Below are 21,502 nucleotides of genomic sequence, written 5' to 3'. Positions count from 1 at the left end.
TCTTTCGATTGTTTATAAACTGCGCAAATTGAATTTCGGTCTATTCCTATTTGGTTTGTGAAAGATTTAGTCATCAAAAGTTAAAGTATCAAAAAGACATGAGAAGTCCATTTTGGGCTGATTTTGTGATGTTTCAAATGAAGCTTTTCACGTCTTTTGCATTTTATTCTCGCACGGAAAGATACAAAATAACATGATACTGCCCAACTAGCTTCAGGTTGCTCAAATCTTCATTCAAAAGCTTAATGCATCTTTTTACTGTCGAGCTACCAGAAGATCTTTCCAAAAAGACGTGTCAAACGAGCCCTAAATTCATCAGAAAGTTGATTGCTTAGCTTAATAGGCGTACTAGGACTTTCCGGGTTTTTCATCAAACATAACTTCTAGGCTTTTTATGTGAGACCTTGCAAAGTAGGAAACCACTGCGTCTAGGTGAAAACCCTACAAGCAGGCACTTAGGGGAGAACTTCAATGTTGATTGAGCAGCATTGATTGAACCAATGTTTTGAAAATCGGATAAGATTGGAAAAACTGGAAACCAGTCACTTGATCGGTTCTGTTTTACCCCAAAATTGCTTTTTGGCCAATAAATTGTTGACTTGGATAACAGTTTTTGGCCGTTTTTTTTTTTTTTTTTTGTTCTTGTTTTTTGTTAGAATGGGAATTGGATCAGATGATCAGGTCGTTCGACCCAGGAACCAGACCTATAACAATTCCATGTTTGATCTGGTTTTAAAAACCTTGGATTGAACATGTTTAGAGAAATTACCCAAAATAACTTTAGATCTGTTTGGTGCATCTTTCTGTGCAATCTTTCGGCTATTTACATGTCTTTTTCCCATTTGATTCATGGAAGATATAGCCATCAAAAGCCAGAGCATAAAAAAGACACGAGAAGCTCCAAATAAAATTTTTCATGTTTTTCATATTTTATTCTCGCATGAAAACAAAAGACGTGATACTACCAAATTAGCTTCGGAATATTCACATATTCATGCAAAACTCAATACTTCTTTTCATAGTCATAACTACTAGAAAATCTTCTCAAAAAGATGTGTCAAAGGAGCCCTTCTTCATGAAAAGTGTGATTTTTTATTTATTTTTCAAGATTTTCATCAAACACACTAACAACTTCGTCACGTTACACGTGGGGCCTACCTTCACGAGGCCCCGTGATGGTGAGATGTCTCTTTTGGAAGAAACTCGCATTAAATGTAATTGACATGTGGGCATAATGTTACGGGTGAATCGCCATGTGCACTTCAACTGCTTCAACGCCCACGGCCCATCCAGCAAGGCAGCAATAAAATATTCTTTCAGTTGATTCACTATAACTATGGCGGGAAATAAACGACTGATAGTCACAACTCACAAGCAATACCACCTTTTGCATTTGCATTATTATTATAACCCTTTCTAGGCCTAAGCTTTATAAATTATAACCACCTTATCATGTCTCTTCCCATGTGAAGGAGCATTTGCACGGCCAATCCAAGCCCATTAGATGTGGGGTGGGGGCCCATCCTTTGAATTGCTCACATGGGTGAGATGGGTGGCCCTCAATTCACTTCATCCACATCTTGGATCTCGCACTGTAGACTTAATTTCTTTTTGTATAAATTGCTGCCACTAAACTGGTTTTTCCTAATCCTTTTGAAATTTCCTTCCTAACGTGAAAAACAAGAGAAGAAATAAAGTGCTCTTGAACAGAAGTTTGAAATTTGCATTCTTACTTTCAAAATGAGTAGAGAGGGCTTAAGTTTCAAATTTTCAATATCAAGGAGATGCCAGAAAAGTGCTCTTTTTTTTTGCCTTTCATCTGCAGCATGTGCAGAGTTCCCTTTAGCTGAAGCTTTACAGGTGGAGAGGAAATGATGTGTCGGATCACAAGGTCCCCCCAATTCCAATGGCCCACCCTCCTGGTTACCAGGTGTAAAAATGGGGTCTACCTTCTTTTCTTCCATTCTTTTGGGAAAAGGGAAAAAAGGTGTCCAATTGATGCTTTATTTATTTTTTTTTTCTAACCAGTATGAGATGGATGCTTCTTGTCACGGGGGTAATCGTTGGGGCCCGTGCGGCATTCGAAATGGGCGAGTAAGCCTACGAAACAAAGCAAACACACACAAAGGCAACAAGATGGCACACGAATTAGCAAAAAGCTATTTGTATTGCATTAATCAGTGGTAAGCACAAGCACACAGTACAGTGTCGAGGGGATCTCGTGCTTAACCTTTACACGCTTATGAGCTCACTCGACTACCTACCTCCCCTCAAAGAGTACGTTAAGCTTTTGGGGGAGTGACAATAGGAAACATCAAAATGATGGAAAAACATACTAAGTAATTACAATAACGCCATTGGCGGTCCCCCTTACAAAATACAAGCAAAGCCCACCCATGACACACATGTTGACACCATGAAAGCACGCGGTTGGCACTCGGATGGCTCACTGTAGGTGCTTGATGGCGCGACGAAGGAGTCATCTGTGACATTCTCCCCCACTCAATTCGATCTACGTCCTCGGAGATCGGCTTCGGCTGGTCGCTTAGAGTCACTGTTGCGGAAGGAGGGTTATTCTGCTGCTCCCCGAACCGGCTGTCGTCCAAGGTCGAGGTGTATATTTTGGTGGCATGGTCGGGTTGGCTCATTCTGTTGGGGTTTCCTATGGCTAAGTCCTTTCCTGGCAGCCTCAAGGTATGTTAGTGGCTGGTCCTGCTTGGCTAAGGGGTAGGTTTGGGCCAGGTAAGGATCAAAATGGTGTTTTGGATTATTAAGGTGTGGATTCCCATGCATTTTCCCCAGGGGTATCTCACAGGGCTACTACGGGAACTAGCCTTAGGGATGATGTGAATGTGGTCCCTAGATGGCTTGGGTGGCACTCGCTCTCCCCGGTGGTTGTGGTAGTAGATGTGGGCAAGGTTTGACACGGCCTTGGGTCTTCTTCTGTTGGGCCCACCAGTTGCGGGCACTTGCGGCTTCTGCTGCGAAGTCGACTTCTGCTGATGTGGTTGGTGTTGAAGCTGATGTTGCTGCTGGTGTTGACTTGGGCGCTGACATTGGTGTTGGCGCTGAAAATGGAACTATCTTGGGGGTGACTTCTTCCTGGTGACGTCTTCCCAACCAGTTCCAGTGTCGATGTGAGGTACTTGACAGGGGTTCTTCCTTGTTGACGCAGAGCTGTCTTCATGGTTGATAGTTTCTTGGTACAACTGCAAGGCTGAAAGTTGCTTCCCATGTATCTGCAAGGCTGGCGAGACAGGAACCATGCAAGGGGAGTGTTCGTCCAGAATAAGCAAACTGTTGATGTGTGGCATAAGTGCTGCTTCCGCCTGCTTGAGGAACTCCACTCCAAGAACCACCTGAAAATCATCCAAGGGAACCACAGATAGATTGATGGGTCATTTCCATGGTCCAACTCAGAGTTCTACTCCACGGGTCGTGCCCTCTACTGCTTTGGCCCCGGAGTTGACAGCCTTGACCCACCCAGTTTGTTTGGTGGTGGTCAAGCCGAGTCGCTTTGCCTCCGCAAGCGAAATGAAGTTATGGGTGGCCCCAGTGTCCACCAAGGCTTGGGTCGGCCTCCCGCCGAGGGTGATGTCTACATAACTCAGCCCCTTGTGGGCTTTGGTGGGCCGCTTTGATGTGGCCTCTTTCTTGACCATGGCATTGATGAGTTGGAGGGCGCCTACTCTGGGTGCCGCTGTGGGTTTCTCCTCATCGCTCTCTTCACTATCACTGAGTTTGGCGATGAAGGCAGTTATTTTCTTTCGGGTTGGACAATCACTCGTCCAATGCTTCCCGTTGCAAAGGTAACACGGCGCAGGAGGAGGTCTCCTAGAGGATTGGTGGCCCTGGTAGCTTGGGCCTCCTTGTGGTTTCTTCCCTTGTTGGTAAGTGTAGGGCTTGTCCGCGGGCACTGGCTTCTCCTTTGTAGGGATTGATTGTGGATCTCCCCCACTCAAACTCATGGTACCTGGGCTGGATGGTCTTTGCACATCTTCCTTAGGTGTTCTCAGATCAACAAGCTGTTCAGCTATGGCCATGGCGGTGGCGAGGTCCTCAACCCCACGTCACTGGAGTTCGAGCTCAGCCCATGGTCTGAGGCCGTCCATAAAATTGAACAGAAGATCCTTGTCTGACATGTCAGTGATCTCCAGCGTCAAGGCCGAAAACTCCTTGACATAGTCATGTAGTGATTCTTGATGTCTGAGATTCTTCATTCTTCGGCGCGCCAAGTACTCCACATTTTCTGGGTAGAACTGCCGCTTGATCTCACGCTTGAATCCAACCCAAGTGTCGATGGTACGGGTTCCACGTTCAATGTCTTGGCAACACCTACGCCACCATAACATTGCGATATCAGTCAAATACATAGCAGTTGTATGTACCTGAGTTTGGTTGTCAATGATGCCAGTGGTAGAGAAATATTGCTCCAATTGCCACAAGAAGTTGTCAAGCTCCCTAGCATCCCGAGCACCCGAGTAAGGTGTTGGCTCTTGGATCTTGATGTTCATGGAAGCTAGGGTGGAGGGAGTGCTTGGTGTGTTGGCCACTGCCCTCTTTAGGAGAGTCATCTCATCTCTCATCTCATCCAATTGCGCTTGGAATCTGTCTAGCAATCCCTGTAGGCTGCTTTGGGTAGGCCCAGCTCCCGAATTCTGTATGGTGGTGTGCATGTCTCTGAAGGCGCCATTGAAACGTCCTTCTAGTTCCACCACTGCATTCTCAACCGTCTCTAGGTTGAGGTGGAGTTCATCAACCTGATCTCGGGTTTCTCCCACAGTCACCTCGCAACGTAGGAGGCGCATGTCCACGATAGCTAGTTGGTCGACTGATTTGTCGCGCTTGCTAGCTTTGGTTGTATGCCCCTTTGGGGCTTGTGTCTTGGTAGGTTCGTCAAGTGGAGCTTTGTCAGTGTCGTGGCCTTGAATCCGCCCATGTGGTGTGTCATCGGAAACGCCCCGATTGCTCTTCATTGGGTTGATGTAGGGACGAAGACGGTCCAGAGTATTTGTAGGAGCACCTGCTCTGATACCAACTATCACGGGCGTAATCGTTGGGGCCCGTGCGACACTCGAAATGGGCGAGTAAGCCTACGAAACAAAGCAAACACACACACAAAGGCAACAAGATGGCACACGAATTAGCAAAAGGCTATTTGTATTGCATTAATCAGTGATAAGCACAAGCACACAGTACAGTGTCGAGGGGATCTCGTGCTTAACCTTTACACGCTTATGAGCTCACTCGACTACCTACCTCCCCTCAAAGAGTACGTTAAGCTTTTGGGGGAGTGACAATAGGAAACATCAAAATGATGGAAAAGCATACTAAGTAATTACAATAATGCCATTGGCGGTCCCCCTTACAAAATACAAGCAAAGCTCACCCATGACACACATGTTGACACCATGAAAGCACGCGGTTGGCACTTGGATGGCTCACTGTAGGTGCTTGATGGCGCGGCGAAGGAATCACCTGTGACATTCTGTCATCTCAAATTTCAAAACATTGAGACTCCATTTGGCAGTCCTTATTTTAGGGATTTATTTTTTTTACAGTTAAAATGTTCTTATAAATAATAGAATTTTAAGATAAGTCTTTAAAATAAGGAATGTCAAATGCGGCCAAAACCTTGTATATATCGATGTATTTATTGTTGGGCTGAACATGCCTTTGCATTTGTATGAGATCGACTAATTAGACTGAGTCGACTGACAATCGAGTTGATTTGGATCACTGGGGAGCTCACTAGTTCATTCTATAACACATGGTGGCACAAGCTTGGGATGCGTGTGCAAGCTTCATCCTTTATTTATTTACTTTTTTAGTTTTTGAACGGCCACACGATGAAAATAGAACCTGATGTAACCATTTTCGGCAATGTACCAATGTTTTGTAATGTAAAATTTTTTGGCTAAGTACCTCGCCATTTGATCCAGTGGTGGCATGCCTTAGTGATAAGCTACTTGGTGGTGAACTGCCTACTGGCGAACTGTTTGGTGGAGAACTGCCTGAGGGCGAATTGCCTGGTGGCGAACTGCCCAGTGGCGAACTATTTGGTGGCGAACTGCCTGGTGGCAAGATGCCTGGTGGCGAGCTGCCTGGTGGCGAACTGCCTGGTGGCGAACTACCCGGTGGCAAGCTGCTCGGTGGAGAACTGCCCAGTGGTGAACTGCTCGGTGGCGAACTGCCTGGCGGAGAGTTGCTCGGTGGTGAACTGCCTGGTGGAGAGCTACCTGGTGGCGAACTCCCTACTAGGTGGCCGGTGACTTGGAGAATGGTGGAGCTCCCTGGTGCGGCGCAATCCGATTGCCCTCAGCATGAGGTGGTCTTCTTTCCTTTGTGGGTAGTGGGAGCTGAGGGACCTGCGAGAATTCCATCTTTTCCTCCTCTTTGTAGGTGGCGGGAGCTGAGGGACCTGCGAGAATTCCATCTTTTCCTCCTCTTTGTAGGCAGCGGGAGATGAGGGACTTGTGAGAACTGAATTAGAGGTCCTGGGGGTATTTTCCCGGCGGGGGCTCTCCGACGCTTAAGTTAGCACTCTTATTTGAAGATAATATGAGAGAGCTAGAGAGCAGGGGTTACTTCCCTTTTTTTTTCCCATCATCCTCTTCTTTGGGGGGTGAGGTCTTTATATACCGGAGTCCTCACGGGTTAGGTGGGTGAAAAGCCTCCAAATGGTAAGACTCGTCACATCCTGTCAGAACCGGGGTACGGTGGTGAACTCCTCGAGATCGTCAGGCTGGCGCTTGTGTCAAGCGGCCAGGTTGGCGCCTGGGTCGGGTTGTCAGGGGGCGCCTGCGTTAGTTGGCGGGTCGGTGTCTGGGCCAGGTCGTCAGGTTGGCGCCTATGTCAGTCGGCGGGTCAGTGTCTGGGCCAGGTCATCAGGTTGGCGCCTGTGTCAGTTGGCGGGTCAGTGTCTAGGCTAGGTTTGTCGGTGGGCGTCTTATGGGCGGCTTGGCCGGATCATGTGCTAGGCTGGTCCAGGTCGGCTAGGTCGCGCAGGCCGCACGCCAGGCCGCGCGCAGTTCACGCGGGCTGCGCGTCAGGCTGCGCGTAGGTCGCGCGTCGCGCCAAGCCGGCTAGACTGGTGCCCGGTGGGTCACCAACTTCGTAAATTTGTTGGTTGGGTGTTTACCTAGTTGTCACGAGGTGCCACGTGTCACAATTTCACTGGAGGGCCAAATTTGCCCTCATCAGAACCCATGCCTCAACCTAGGTGCATGTGGGATTCGATCCTAAATCTCTGCTATGACCACCGAGAGACATTACCAAACTAGCTGATTGGCACCTTGCAGCTTCATCATATTGATTGCGTTTGATTTTTTTTTTCAAGAAAAATGTATATATTCATTCAAATAGTAAAACAAATAATTACCCTATTTTCTTTTAATAATTTGCTAATTAAATTGAGAGCAGTCATTTTGTATAAATAATGATGTGGTGGCTTTTGTACTTGAAATGTCAATAATAAACAGCCCCTTTGTCTACGGTATGGGTAGGGCAACCTTTTGTGAAATCCTGATAAAGGGGATTTAAGTTTTGTATAAATAATGAGTAGAATGAGAACTAAATGTAAAAAAGGCTTAAAACAAGCCATGAGTATTAAAAAAATGGGAGGGTTTAGTTTATGGTCAGAATTTTTAGGTTTAAAGTACAATTGGGCAGCTTAGAATTGATGTCAATTCACCGGGGCATTAATGTATAAAACGTGCATTTGTGGCATTTTGAATGTTTATAACTTTGCAGTGGAATTCAAAAATCTGCATTGAATCTTTCTATACTTCTCCCAAAAAAAACTCTAAGATAAAAAAGCTAAATTAAATATAGTTCCTTGATTGGTGGATGATACCACTCCTGCTACCATTATTTTAATATTCCTTTTCTCAAATTGCATAGCAGATACGTTGATATTTGCATTAAGAGGATAAGAGAATAGAAATTTAATGGATAAAAATATAATAACAATAAGCTAAATCAAACGTACAATGTTCCCCAAACACCACACCGCTCATGTGGTCTGATCAAGCAAATATGACTTGTTTGAGAAATTAGGTTGCTTCTGATCAAACAATGCCTGGAAATCAATTCTGGTCGCTTTCACTACTTTCGTCAGTTGTTGAGTGCAAAGACTCGTCCCACATCTTTACCATTGGAGCTGTGCATATAATAAGAACATGTGGTCCACTCCATGGAAGCTCGCTGGATTGATGCGGTGGCAGCAGGTTGGACCGGTTCAAGACAGATCAAACATCAATGAGGACCCATAAATTGTTGATTTGTTGTTATCAGTGTTTTAAAATCCGATTGGTTGAATCGTTTTTGCCTTTGGGTCATGGGTTAGTGGTTTGATCATTTGGGTGGAATGATAAGATTGTGATATGGCATGTACATCTATATAAACAAGTATGATATCAATAAAATAATAATGTATAATTATATATTACATGTGATATATACATGGTTTTTAAAACTGAGTCGGACCGGAAAAATCGGGAACTGGTCAGGTGATTGGTTCCATTTTTTCCTAAAACCGGATTTTTGCCAAAAAGTGTTGATTTGGTCAGCAAATTGTTGACCTGGGCGGTTGAACTGTTCAAACCATTTGAACCATTCAATGGTTTTGACCATTTTTTATATTTTTAATTTTTTTTGCTTTTTTGTCAGAACGGGCCGACCGTTCGATTTGAACGATTGGACTGTTTGACTCAGGAACCGGACCCCTGACCAATTTATTGTCTGGATTAGTTTTAAAAACCTTGGACATATACATTATTTTGTCTAATTTGTGTTTTTATTTCAATTTTTTTTTTGAATTTGAGGCCAGAAATTTTTTCGGTGCCTCCAAAGTCCAAACACATAGGTCTTAAAGAGGGCAACCGACTTCCTATAAATTAAAAATTAAAATTTTAATACAATATATCCTGTATCAAATGTATCATATCGTATTATAAGTTCTGATAGATGTTTGGAAAACCCTTAGAATATATATGATTTTTAATATCGATACAGCGATATTTAACTTTGCCTACTACCAAGAACCATTTTGACCCATTTCAATCTGAACCGGGAAGTTGTTGGTGGTTGGACCAACTAACTGCCATAACACAATTATCTTCCAGTGGATCAGAGTGGTTGTCTGGTTTATTTATTTATCGTTACCAGTCAAATGGGATAGATAGAAAACCAGACAACCCACATTCATCAATGACTGAAAGTATGATCTGGGAACCCCAAAATGAATTTTTTTTGTTTGATCCTTGAAAACCCAACAAAGAGATTCTCCCTCAAATTATTGTTTTATCCCAAAGCATGTTAGCTTACTACACATTATTGAACTTCCCACTTCCCTCCATTTTACTCCTTTCTGATTGACCGCACTGAAGCAAGAAAATCAAATTAAGGGATTTTAATCGAAAATTGGAATCCGCCATGATTAAAGCATTTTTTCAGCTTAAAAAGTCGAGGTTCAGTGTTCCCGAGTTCTGACAAAAAGCAGGTTTCTTTTGGGTATAGTCACGTGACCGAGTTGTTCTTCTCGATAGTTTTTTATTGTCTCTCTCCCTCGATCAATGCTTCTGATTCACGTTGCAGAAGCAAAGCATTGTAATCTGGAGGGAGATTTTTGATTTTCTCCACCTCAAATCTTCTTCTACAGAGCAGAGTATGTTCTCTTGCCTCCTACTTGTGTAAGAGAGACGCGCTTCTGCCTTTTACGCGTCTCTCTGGTTAGTTTTGCAGACAATTTTATCTGGACATTTGTCTTTTCCTTCTTTCTTTATTTTTATTTTTTGTTTTTCTATCGCCATTCTTTTAAAGTCTTCTTCGGTTCAGTCTGGTTTTTCACGTTCTTTAGTTTTTAATTTCCCCTTTCGGTTGTTGGTGGCTTAGCTTGAACACATTTTGTTGGGCTTCTATGCTCGAGCTGTGGAGGTCTGAAGAGAAGATTTTTCATTGTCAACTGTCATCTCTTTCTCATTATTTTGCTCTACAGGGGATGGGTTTTATTTCCAGGAGAGTTCTTCCAGTATGTGGGAACATGTGCGTGTGCTGCCCTGCTTTGAGATCGAGATCTCGACAACCAGTTAAGCGTTACAAGAAGCTGCTTGCTGAGATCTTCCCCAAGTCCGTTGTAAGGCTCCGCCAACTTCACACTTCTTACCTCTGGTTCAGCACTTCAACCAAATTTTCATTTGTTACGTAATATGTTTTGCCTTGGTTATTCATAGGTTTAGTAGCTAGTATTGTATCTGATCATGCGGTGTGAGATGCATCTTCATTTTCCTGCTCAGCTATCTTGCAAACATTTTTGTGTTTTTTTTTTTTTTCATTCCTTTTTTGTGTGTTTTATTCCCGGTGTAGACCATATATGTTCACTTAACAGGTAAGCAAAATTTAAACATAACACAGTATGGTACTGAGATAAATAGTGAAATGTGCTATTCTACTTACTAGTTGGGGATTCATGTGGTAAACTTTCCAATATCTTGTCATAAAGTCATAAACATTATCATCATTCATTGCTTCATGCTTCAGTGGAGCAAGGTGTTTCCTACCCATAGAATAGTTACCCAAAAAGCTTGTCCTGGTTATGTATGTTTCTCTCCTTGCCCTTCTTTGATCAAAATTTGTTTTTCATGGCACACTGGTCGGTTCATTCCATGTATGAAATAGGTTTGTCATCTATCTTTAGACTTAAATTCTATCTGTCAAACACGATCTTGGTACAACTTCCATTCCCCTTTTCAAGCCAGTCTATCTGTTTTTTTGTTCTTACTTTGTTTCTTTTTTCGTCTTAAGGTAGGCAAACAGTATGAAGGGATGATTCAATATGGCTGTGAAACTTTCAATTGACTTGTTAACTTGGATTAACCATTAAGTCAACTGGAAGTGGCAATATCCTCCTTGGAGTTAAAACTCAACAAGCATTTATGTTATTTGCCTTATTTACTAGCTTAAACTGGTACTTTTGCTATTGATTTGTTTACTAGTTTTATTTTTCTTATCAACTTCTAGTATAACGAGGTTATCTTGATTTTTCAGGATGGTCCTCCAAATGAAAGAAAAATTGTCAAGTTATGTGAATATGCTGCTAGGAACCCTTTCCGTATCCCCAAGGTACTGATTGCATTTTTTTTTCTTGTTTCTTCTTAAGAAGAAATAGTAACTTCAATCAACTCGAGGTCATTTTCCTCGCGTTTAAATTTCTGTAGATTGCAAAGTATCTGGAACAAAGGATCTACAAGGAACTGCGATCTGAGCACATCAAAATTGTTAATATAATCACAGAGGCCTTCAACAAATTGCTTTGCATGTGTAAGGAGCAAATGTAAGTCCAATGAATTTCTTGTTTCTTGTCATGTTTTACCCTAGATTTCCGTTGCTGAAGCTGAATATATTAGTTATAACTGGTTTAATGAAACTAGATCTATTTTTCCCCTGCTAGGTTCATGATAAAACCAGCTTAAACTATATCCAATCTTATTTTCATCATAAAATTTTATATTCCTTAAATGGTAACTGGATCTACATTTTTTATGAAACTTCCATTACAAATATAATTTTTCATGTTTTCTTATACCTGTGATTAGAGAGGATTCTTTTCTCAGTTCTTTCTCTTTTACCTAACTGTTTCTTCTTGGTAGCTGTATTAACCTTTTTTCCAGTTGCCACTAGCCAGTAGGTTATTATGTTGTGTTTACTTTATACTTAGAACTTTAGATGCACAGTTTAGTTGTAAATCTTTTGGACCATGCCAGTTTTACTTTTGTTATTGCTGTTGTTCTTAGGGCATACTTTGCTCTCAACATACTGAATGTCATTATTGAACTTTTGGATCACACGAAGAAAGATGCAGTGTGCATTCTTGGATGCCAAACCTTGACTAGATTCATTTACAATCAGGTAAGTTTACTACATCCATTATGCTTTAATTATATATATTTTTTACTTTTGTTTTTGAGGAGTTCTGGAAGTATCTTACTGATATTTTCTAGATTCTGATAAATTTGGGTTAATTTTACTGACATTTCTTGTAAATCATGGAGACACCTATTATTATCAATTCTAGAATGCCACATATGTCTCTTGTCATATCCCCATAAATAATTATTTTTCTGGTCTACATGTTTATGACCTTCCACTCTATGCCTTCCCCTCTGTGGTGATTTATCTGGCATTATGACCTTTAACCTTTCTGATGGGTTGATGCATGACAATCAATGACTTTTCTTCAATTATTTTAATTGGACAAGGACATGTAAGAGTATAGTGCCAATCATAATTCCTAACTAATGCACATACTGTGTTGATTTAGAGTGGACCTCTCTTTCTAATTTCTATCCATCTTATACACATGAATATATATGATAGATTCGTAAATTTCATTATCCTTAAATTTATTTATTAAATGAACTATCGTTGTGGCTTCCTTCTCAAATCTTCTTGCATACTTGTACATCTATTTCCATCTTTTCTATTCTAGAAACATTTTATCATGTGATAACTTGGCTTTATTTTTATTGCATGCATTAACAGGCAGATGGTACCTACACGCACAATATTGAAGGTTTGGTTCATAAAGTGTGTTCTGTGGCTCATGATTCTGGGGAGGAACAAAGCAAGCAATGTTTGCGAGCATCAAGCTTGCAGTGCCTTTCAGCTATGGTATTTGTTTCTCATCATCATTAGTTTGGTGGCTGCAGAGGGATCTTTTTAGACAGTACTTTCAGGTCTTAACTGTATATCTTGGTGATTCCAACTGAGTAGATTGGTCTCTCATTGCAGGTGTGGTTTATGGGAGAATTTTCACATATTTTTGCTGATTTTGATGAGGTGGGTACTATTGTAACACCTCTATTAAGTGGATCTATTCCTGACTTTTTAATTATGTTTGCATAGTATTTTCCCCCTTTTGGTGAATGTTTATGTTGGGCACTATTAAACTAATTTCAAATGGCTATTAATAGAAGGTGACTCTAAGGTGGTGATGGGGTGGTTGCAGAACCCGGAGAATGCAATTTGGTGTTACAAAAAATGAACTGAAAAGTTCAAATGGCTGACCAGGAATATCTGTAAGAATACAATGGGTGGGGAGATCAGTTAATGCTATGGTTGACAGCTTAGCCAAGCAAGGAGCTAATAGGGAACATTTGTATTGGGCAGAGTTGTAATTTGTTGTTCTTTTTAGTCTGTTGGGAGAGGTTGCAGCTCATGCCTCTCCCTAATCAGTTGTATCTTTTATCTCTTTTTTAATAAAATATGCTTATTCATAAAAAAAAGAACTATTAAACTAATTTCTAGTAAGCAGTTTTTATAGGCAATGCGACCAGGGTCCTTCACTTTGTAACTTTGTGCAGAAACTATCTTGTGTTGACATGTCAGAAATACTAAAGCACTTTTATTTAGACAACTGAGTTTGCCATATTTCAAATTATATTGTTGATCATGCTTACCAGGTACTTTTTTTTGATAAATGGTGTATGATTGTATTACTATTAAAAGAAGAGAGGACAAGACATACAAAGAACCTTTTCAAGCTCTATCGTGCTTACCGAGTAAATTTATTGCACTACTTACATAATTATTCCTCAGAATTGTCATGGACATGCATAAAACAGTGTATGTAATTGCTAGAATTTCAGGTTTGTTGAGGCCATGCTGTTGATACTTTAATTTATGTCTTGCACATAGAAGCAATGGCAGTTTTTAGGCCTTTATAAGTCAGCCAATTGAGATGGTTCATACAAATATCTCATGGAGTCTGACAATGCTATATGTCGATTTATGTTTTCATTTTAAGGACAACTTTAAATGTTAGGTGTATTTTGTGAAAGATTATTGGCTGCTTTTGATTTATAGATCTTTATTTTATGCAGATTGTGCATTTAGCATTGGATAACTATGACCCAGATATGTATCTTGAGGGTGACTCTGAAAGAGGGGAGCCACATCATAACTGGGTTGATGAAGTAGTTAGATGTGAAGCAAGAGTTGGTAGTGATCTAAACTCAAGCCACACAATGATCAGGGCACGGCCAGAAAAAAAGGATTTATCACTATTGACAAGGTGGTGAATGAGATCCAATACTAAGACCCCTAGAATTGGAACCTATGTCTTATTCTGTAATGTTTATTTCTTGTACCTCTTCTTTGTTCATGTAGAATAAATAGCTTATTGGTTTGTGGCTAATACATTGATATTTCTCTATAGAGAAGAGATTGAGACACCCAAAATCTGGGCACAGATTTGTATTCAGAAAATGGTTGAATTGGCCAAGGAGAGTACAACAATGCGCCGTATACTGGATCCAATGTTCTATTACTTTGACACTAAAAGAAATTGGGTTCCTCACCAGGGGTTATCCATGGTGGTTATATCTGATATGTGCTACTTTGCAGAAAATTCAGGTAATTGGTGCCATTCCAATCCTTTTTTCTTTTCAGTCTGCAAGAAACTTTACTGATATTACTATTGCTGTGTTGTCACTAAGCTCCATGATTTTCCTTTTATGTTTTTTCATGCCATGCTGCTTAAGTTATTAATAGTACATATTTACACCAGTGTTTTCAACCCGTTGTTGACCCGGGTGGTAGCACCATTCGACCCATCACCTGGTCATGAATGTTGACCCCAAACAAATCTCAAAGGATTGAGCTATCCTGATCCTGCTATCTACTGGGCTACTCTAATGTTTCCCACTTTCCACTTTGCTTGATCTTACAACCTATTGGACTATGTTATATTGCACCTTGGGTTTCACTGTATGAGCTTTTTAGAACATGACTCAAGTTTGTTAGACTAGGGTAAGGCTCTAGATTGTCTTGGAAGGATTTTCATAGACTTGGGTTTAGATTGCCTAGCCTTGACTCACTAATCATATTATTGTATCTGCGTGAGTGTGCAGTATGTAACTAATATAAACCTATAATGTGTGTTTGCTTGATTAGAGCCAGTGAGTCAAACACAAATAAGAGCTAAAGCTTTAAGCAGCCATTGCCTACCCTTGCTTGGCTTAGGGGCTGTTTGGTTTTGCTGAACTGAACAACTTGTTGCTTTGTCTTTTAGTGGATAAAATGATTAAATAATAAAATATTCAAGGGTATGATAATCTTCCCGACTTCATATTTTCCCATTAAGGAGCTCATAACCTCCTCAAAACTTAATTCATTAGAAAATAAAGCAATAAGCTTTTTGGTTCAGCAACTTCAGTTGTTGTCAAATGGCCCGTTAGGCTCATTTGCCTAAATGAGCTTAACTGGAGTTTCCAGTTGGCTCATGAATTACAAAGTTATGTATAGGATTGGTTTGCAAAACCAGTGGAACTAGTCAGCTCATTGATAGTTGTATCCTATTAGATGTACTCAAACTGTAATTATACTCTCAATTTCTGTAATTCAGGCCTTGGTTTCCCAACAAAATATATCCAACATAGTGTAGCTTGTCTTGCACTGTCAATAAAAAAGTTGACATGTCTTGTTGCACAAAACTAGTTATTCTACTCCATACAACCTGTCCCAAGTCAGCCAATTTACAGGTCCTGCTTATGATATTTACAAACTGTGTTTATTTATCTCTTGGCCATTAATTTATGATATACTTATCCTCATTCAATTTTTTTTACTAAAATTGGACTGTTTACATGTTGCCTTAATCTTAGAACTTTAAATTATAAAGTATCCTTTTGTGGTAGTAACATTTCACTTACTCCCTGGCCTCTTAAATCCAAAATTTTTCTAGTGAATAAAGTACACCAGATCGGTAAGTAGTGCATAAAAAGTTGTCCAGTTTGTTCTTTTGTAACATGTCGTAGACCCTGATGTCTTTGTACTCAAAAAGGCTATTACTTTATTTGTTTCCTTTTATTTTTTTCTTTAAAAAGGTACTGCTTGTGATCTTGATTGAACTGATTCATTTAATTTTCCAATACAGAAGATTTTTGAAGGACCAAGATGATCTTTATGTTTTTGTCTATATTTTCTTTTGCCCTGCTTTCAGGAAGTGAGCAATTGATTCTAGCTTCTGTCATCCGGCATCTGGACCACAAGAAGATTGCACATGATCCCCGGGTCAAATCTTATATTATTCAGATTGCTGCTGCTTTGGCTCGACAATTCAGAAGACGAGCCATAGTTTCCGAAATTGGAATTGTCAGTGACCTGTGCAGGCATCTAAGGAAAGGTCTGCAAGCTAAGGCTGAATTGGTTGGACAGGAAGGGGCAAATTTGAATATTTCACTTCAAAACTCTATTGAAGAATGCTTACTAGAAATTGCCAAAGGAGTAAGGCAGACGGTTCTTTATTGCATGAAGTTTATTCTTATAAGGTTTTTAAAGTCTACTTATTTATAGTTTTTGTTAGAACAATTAACCTAATTTCAGTTAGCTTCAATTAGATTGGTGATGCTCAGCCACTGTTTGACATTATGGGAATAGCACTGGAGAAGCTTCCATCTGTGGGAGTTGTGGCAAGGGCCACCATTGGATCACTGCTGATTCTAGCTCATATAATATCTTTAGCATTTGCCCCCTTGCAATCACAGCAGGTGAGAGATGAGTTTTGTTCTCTTCCAAATTCATTCTTGCAATCTTGTTCTTGCTGCATCCACTATGATTCTCTTCCTTTTGACTGCAATACTCTTTTTTAATGTTTTTTGTTTGTTTATCTATAGGCCTTCCCAGATGCACTTCTCCTCCAACTTTTAAAAACCATGGTGCATCCAGATACCGAAGTACGTGTTGGAGCTCACCAAATTTTCGCATCTCTCCTCGTCCCAACATTCAACCATCCCAGACACGAATTAGCTTCTTTACAATGTGTATATATGTATGAATCAAGGAGGTGGCAGTCCAAAACTGCATCTGCATTGGCCTCAGCTACTGCTTTACTTGAAAAGCTTCGCAGGGAAAAGGGTGGCACAAGATCAGAAAAGCACAGGAATAATACTCAGGAAGATTCCAGGGATAGAGAAACTAGTGAAGAAGAGTGGAAACATGGGTGGGCCCGCAAAAACTCACCAAACTTTTACAAGCTAAATTGTTACAGGACATCTGGGTCAGCTTGCTCACCTGAGACAGTAAGCATTTCAGTCATGTTGCATTAGTTATATCTTTCTCATGGGAATTTAACATGGTGAAATTTGATGCATCTCTTCCTATTTTTTGCATAGTGAAGTTTTAACACTACGCCCTTCTGCTTACAAATTTCCTATATATTATTATATTTAACTCATTCAGGAACCAAATATTGTGAAATTAAGTGAAGACCAAACAACACAGTTGCTTTCTGCATTTTGGATACAAGCCAATCTTCCAGATAATTTGCCATCAAACTTTGAAGCTTTGGCCCATTCCTTCTGCCTGACACTTATCTCATCACGCCTTAAGGTGAGACTTCACTAAGACACTTTACATTCACATGCAGAATCAATTATGTAAGGGTAGTGCATTGGATTAAAACCTTGAAGGTTTTTGAACCATTCTCTATGGATGACAATGTAAGAAATTGGCAATGGGTGGCTTCCTCTTCTAAGTTATAATGCCTAGTATTAATCTAATCAAACTAAACTTTGATGGCTGCACCTGGAGCAACCTAGGTCCATCAGGTATTGGAGGGATCATTAGAGACTCTTCTGGTCTTAGTTTGATTCTGGATGTACTTACCTGTTATAGTTGATACATGTTTTTCTTTCTTTCTTTCTTCACTATCATGCATATGCCTGTATGCATGTATGTATAATGCTTTGGAGAGGGAAGGATAACTAGATCAGCAAACACCTTAGTAGATGTCCTATCCAAACAAGGAATAAATAGGGTTCAGTTATTTTGGAGACTGGTGGTGTATGATGTGACTAGTAGAAGTATGGGTTAGGTGATATTGCTAGCCTACTAACGGATTTTTGGCATGCTTGTACATGAAGCATTCTTTTATTATCCAATAAATTTAACAGTTACCAATTATATAATCATTTGGCACAATGGTAATTTCAATAAACTTTAGAGAGGCTTTCACTTATAATAATTTGACATATTCTTTTAGTAAATGACTATAAAAGAATATTCTATTGGTAAATGCTTTGTGGAATTTTATAATAGAGCTATTGAATCTTTCATACTAGACAGTTCAGGTATCTGAACCTGTCCTTTTTCACGTGAGGTCTCATTATTAACATTTTCTAACTTGTGACAATGCAGAACCCTAATCACAGCGTTGCTGTCCGATTCTTTCAGCTTCCTCTTTCTCTGAGAAATATATCCCTGGATCCTCATAATGGTACAATAATTGATAGTCTTGTATGATTAGTTGAAATTTAGTGCTTACATGCTAATGTTGAGTGTCAACTTGGCAGGGATGCTCCCACCGTCATGCCAGAGATCACTTTTTACACTAGCAACAGCCATGTTGATGTTTGCAGCCAAGATTTATCATATTTCTGATCTGAATGATCTGCTCAAATCATCAATTTCCAATGTTGTAAGTTCCCCTCTCTGCTGTGATATGTTTGTTTTGCTTTCCAATCGGAACCATGAATGTCAGGCAGACTCTGAATCCTATTTGGTTCACCTTGTAAAAAATACAGCATTGGGCCTATTAATACCTGCTGCTACATCATTTTAGTCCCTTGTGAGGATGAAAACTATGGACAAAATTGCAATCACCCACATATGAATTGATGTATTGTGATTGGCCCAGTATTATGAGTAGAACTATAGATGATCGGTCCTTTGTTGGGCACATAGCCAAGGAAAATTTCTGAACCAAAACATTTTGTTTATTCTTGTATTCATTTCTCACCTATTTATTTCATATCACACTAGCTTGTATCCCCAAATATCATATTTTTGGCGACCTTGGTTCACATGCTTATGATTTAATATGCTTCACCATTGTGCTTGTATTCAATTGATTGAATCTTTCTTATAAAATCAGGTTGATCCATTCTTGAGCATTGGCAATGACTCACAATTGTACATAAGGCCTCAGGCAGATATGAGAGAATGTGGATCAGCCAGTGATTGCCAAGTTGCTATGGCCACACTCTCTGAGCTGAGGGAGGTATCCTGTGAATCTGACAGGATCATACTGGACATCTTAGTAGGAAGCCTTTCTAATGTCACTGAGGTAGCCATTTTACTGAGAAACTGGTTTATTGAAGATTTTTATTCAGTGTATTTGCATGTACACGCATTTTTGTTGCCACTAGTGAACTGCAGTGTTAATTTGTTGCTTTATGTTCCGCAAGATGGACACACATGACTTGGCCAAGCACCTGTCAGAAGCCTTCACTCCTGATGATGCACTAATGTTTGCTCCGCACTCTGCACTTTGCTTGCGCCACTTTCAGATGATTGGTCTTAGAAAGGAGTCACACTCAGATGGGGTATGCTATTTTATGATTGGTGTTTTGGCTCGCTTAGAACCTTTTTATACAATGTCCTAGAGCCTTAAATGAGGTGTCTTGCATGTCGGTACTATCTTGAAAATATCATTTGTTTCTCAAATTACCTGATGCTTTGTTATATACAATTCTTTGAAGTTAACTTCTTTTTTAGAGATCAGGAATGGAATTAAGTCTATTTTTGTTCCCGTTTCTAAGTTATTTTTACATTTCTTATATAGCTTTTTTCTGTGTTGGGAATTTTGGGGATTGACATGTTGGACACCTCTTGGCACCTGGACATGTGGCACTTACAATAGTAATAAAATGTTGGAAAAAAACAAAGCATTGACAGGTACTATTAATTTTGCAGGGATTACCAACAAATTCAAGTGAAGATGATGTAACAAGCGATTCTTCCAATGGCTTCCCTGTCAAACCCAAAGTTCCTGCTTCTCCATCCCTGTCTCATATTATCAGTGTTGGACAGCTTCTTGAATCGGTAACTTTCTCATCCTATCTCCTATTACAGATACGTTGATATGCAAAGTTATCTGTACAAATATCAATGCTTTAGGTGTTTAGTATCCAGATTGGACCACCAACTGTACTATATAGCATATGCCCAAATAAGTGTGTATGCACTTCAACGAGTTACATGCACATTGACTGTATGTTGGTCTTGGTATGACATGTTTTTTTATGTGTTTTTATTATAAACTCTTATCATGCGGGTTGTGCTATCAGGCACTTGAAGTAGCTGGCCAGGTGGTTGGGGCAACTGTGTCAACCTCACCCCTTCCATACAGCGCCATGGCAAGCCAGTGTGAGGCCCTTGGTACAGGAACAAGGAAGAAGCTGTCTAATTGGTTGGCTTATGAGGCAAGTGCAGTAAGAGCCAGTGACAAGATGCCATCCACTTTTTCTGCGGATGGGCAGTCAACCATCAGAAAGGTTTGCAACTCTATTAGGCAAGATATATATTGGACTAATATCAGAACAGCTCTTTAGTGACCACAATAAGGCTATAGCACCTTATTTTCCCTAACTTTGCTTTTGTTGCACTGGTCTCCTTGTTCCTGCAGATAACCAATGAGAGCGGCCCTGTTCAAGGTGTCCTGTCAACTGAACAGTGGCTGTCCATGAGGTTGCCTCCTGCCAGCCCATTTGACAACTTCCTCAAAGCTGCTGGGTGCTAGGGAAGGAACCCATCTCTCTCTCTCTCTCTCTCTCTCTCTCTCTCTCTCTCTCTCTCATGTGTATGCATGTCTGTCAATGTCTTCTAACATGTATAGTCATAGGTAGTGATTAGGATTGTAGGGACAGATTCCCAGGTGTTTACTTTGTGTACTCTTATCTTGTTGCGAGTGAATAGGTGTTAATTGCTCTTTCTCATGTGTGTGCATGGTTGTTGATGTTTTCTAACATGTATAGATAGTCATAGGCAGTGATTAGGATTGTAGTTAGGACTGAGGGTTGTGCTCCCAGTGGTGAACCTTGTATACTCTTATCTTCTTGTGAGTGAATAGATATTTACTAGTCTCTCTCTCTCTCTCTCTAATATGATGTGGCAGCTCAGTCATGAATCGGAAGTTTTCATTCAACGGGTGGTTGTTTCAAATCACAACAGTAGCGTTGTTTAAACCATTCATTCTACTGTCAAGACATTTGCGTGAATGGTTGGGTTGTGGGTGGATTCATCTCGGTTATCCACGCCACGTGTATGGCAAGCTGAAGAGTTTACATGGTTTACTTCATATCTCTTAATCCATGCACCAAGCTACCAGCCATAACCATCCATTTTAGTTTTATAGGAGGCAAACTGATAATTTTATTTATTTGTCTTTAACTTAATATATACTCAGATAAGAATTTATTAAGCTTCAAAAAAGAAAAAAAAAAAAAAAGACAAAAACTTATTATGATACCAATTGTTTGGATTGAATTGGACCACCTTCAAGCAGGTATTCTCTCATTCTCTGTTTAATCAAATCCCCATTTCCTTGTTAATATCTTCCCTGCCAACGCCAGCATGAGGTTGTACAGCCCAGTAAGAAAACCGTCGCTTTAGAATCTTTTATTCTGAGTCACAGAATTGACCAAAGATTTTCAAGCCGGTCTAG

The 21,502-nt window shown here is 40.3% G+C and overlaps 1 protein-coding gene across 5 annotated transcripts; it reads left to right on the top strand.

Annotated features, from left to right (window-relative positions):
- Nucleotides 1-9,144: 9,144 nt before the first annotated feature.
- LOC148867724 (protein SEMI-ROLLED LEAF 2-like) lies at nucleotides 9,145-20,921 on the top strand. Of its 5 annotated transcripts, none has more exons than XM_088977185.1 (20): nucleotides 9,145-9,513; nucleotides 9,998-10,135; nucleotides 11,047-11,121; nucleotides 11,217-11,332; nucleotides 11,793-11,907; nucleotides 12,541-12,669; nucleotides 12,790-12,837; nucleotides 13,881-14,071; nucleotides 14,216-14,412; nucleotides 16,001-16,284; nucleotides 16,398-16,547; nucleotides 16,674-17,078; nucleotides 17,239-17,388; nucleotides 18,196-18,274; nucleotides 18,351-18,475; nucleotides 18,932-19,123; nucleotides 19,245-19,382; nucleotides 19,753-19,881; nucleotides 20,127-20,333; nucleotides 20,465-20,921. In XM_088977185.1, exons 2-20 carry the CDS (start codon nucleotides 10,001-10,003, stop codon nucleotides 20,576-20,578), a joined length of 2,979 nt encoding a protein of 992 aa, XP_088833311.1. In that variant the 5' UTR covers nucleotides 9,145-9,513; nucleotides 9,998-10,000; the 3' UTR covers nucleotides 20,579-20,921. The 5 variants fall into 5 exon arrangements, with proteins under 5 accessions (XP_088833311.1, XP_088833310.1, XP_088833312.1 ...); XM_088977184.1 differs by having other exon boundaries at nucleotides 9,184-9,667; XM_088977186.1 differs by having other exon boundaries at nucleotides 9,491-9,731.
- Nucleotides 20,922-21,502: the final 581 nt, after the last annotated feature.

The sequence above is a fragment of the Nelumbo lutea genome, chromosome 3 (genome assembly GCF_056320005.1).
Source record: "Nelumbo lutea isolate HS-2025 chromosome 3, American lotus-T2T, whole genome shotgun sequence".
NCBI lineage: Eukaryota > Viridiplantae > Streptophyta > Magnoliopsida > Proteales > Nelumbonaceae > Nelumbo > Nelumbo lutea.
This window is presented reverse-complemented; position numbering and strand designations above follow the sequence as displayed.

What these genes read in the sequence shown, in the direction of transcription:
- LOC148867724 (XM_088977183.1), top strand. Translation starts at nt 9,920, where the DNA reads ATGCTCGAGCTGTGGAGGTCTGAAGAGAAGATTTTTCATTGTCAACTG. An exon ending in TGCAGTGCCTTTCAGCTATG is followed by an intron (nt 12,670 to 12,789) that starts GTATTTGTTTCT and finishes CTCTCATTGCAG; the next exon opens with GTGTGGTTTATGGGAGAATT. An exon ending in AATCATCAATTTCCAATGTT is followed by an intron (nt 18,476 to 18,931) that starts GTAAGTTCCCCT and finishes TTATAAAATCAG; the next exon opens with GTTGATCCATTCTTGAGCAT.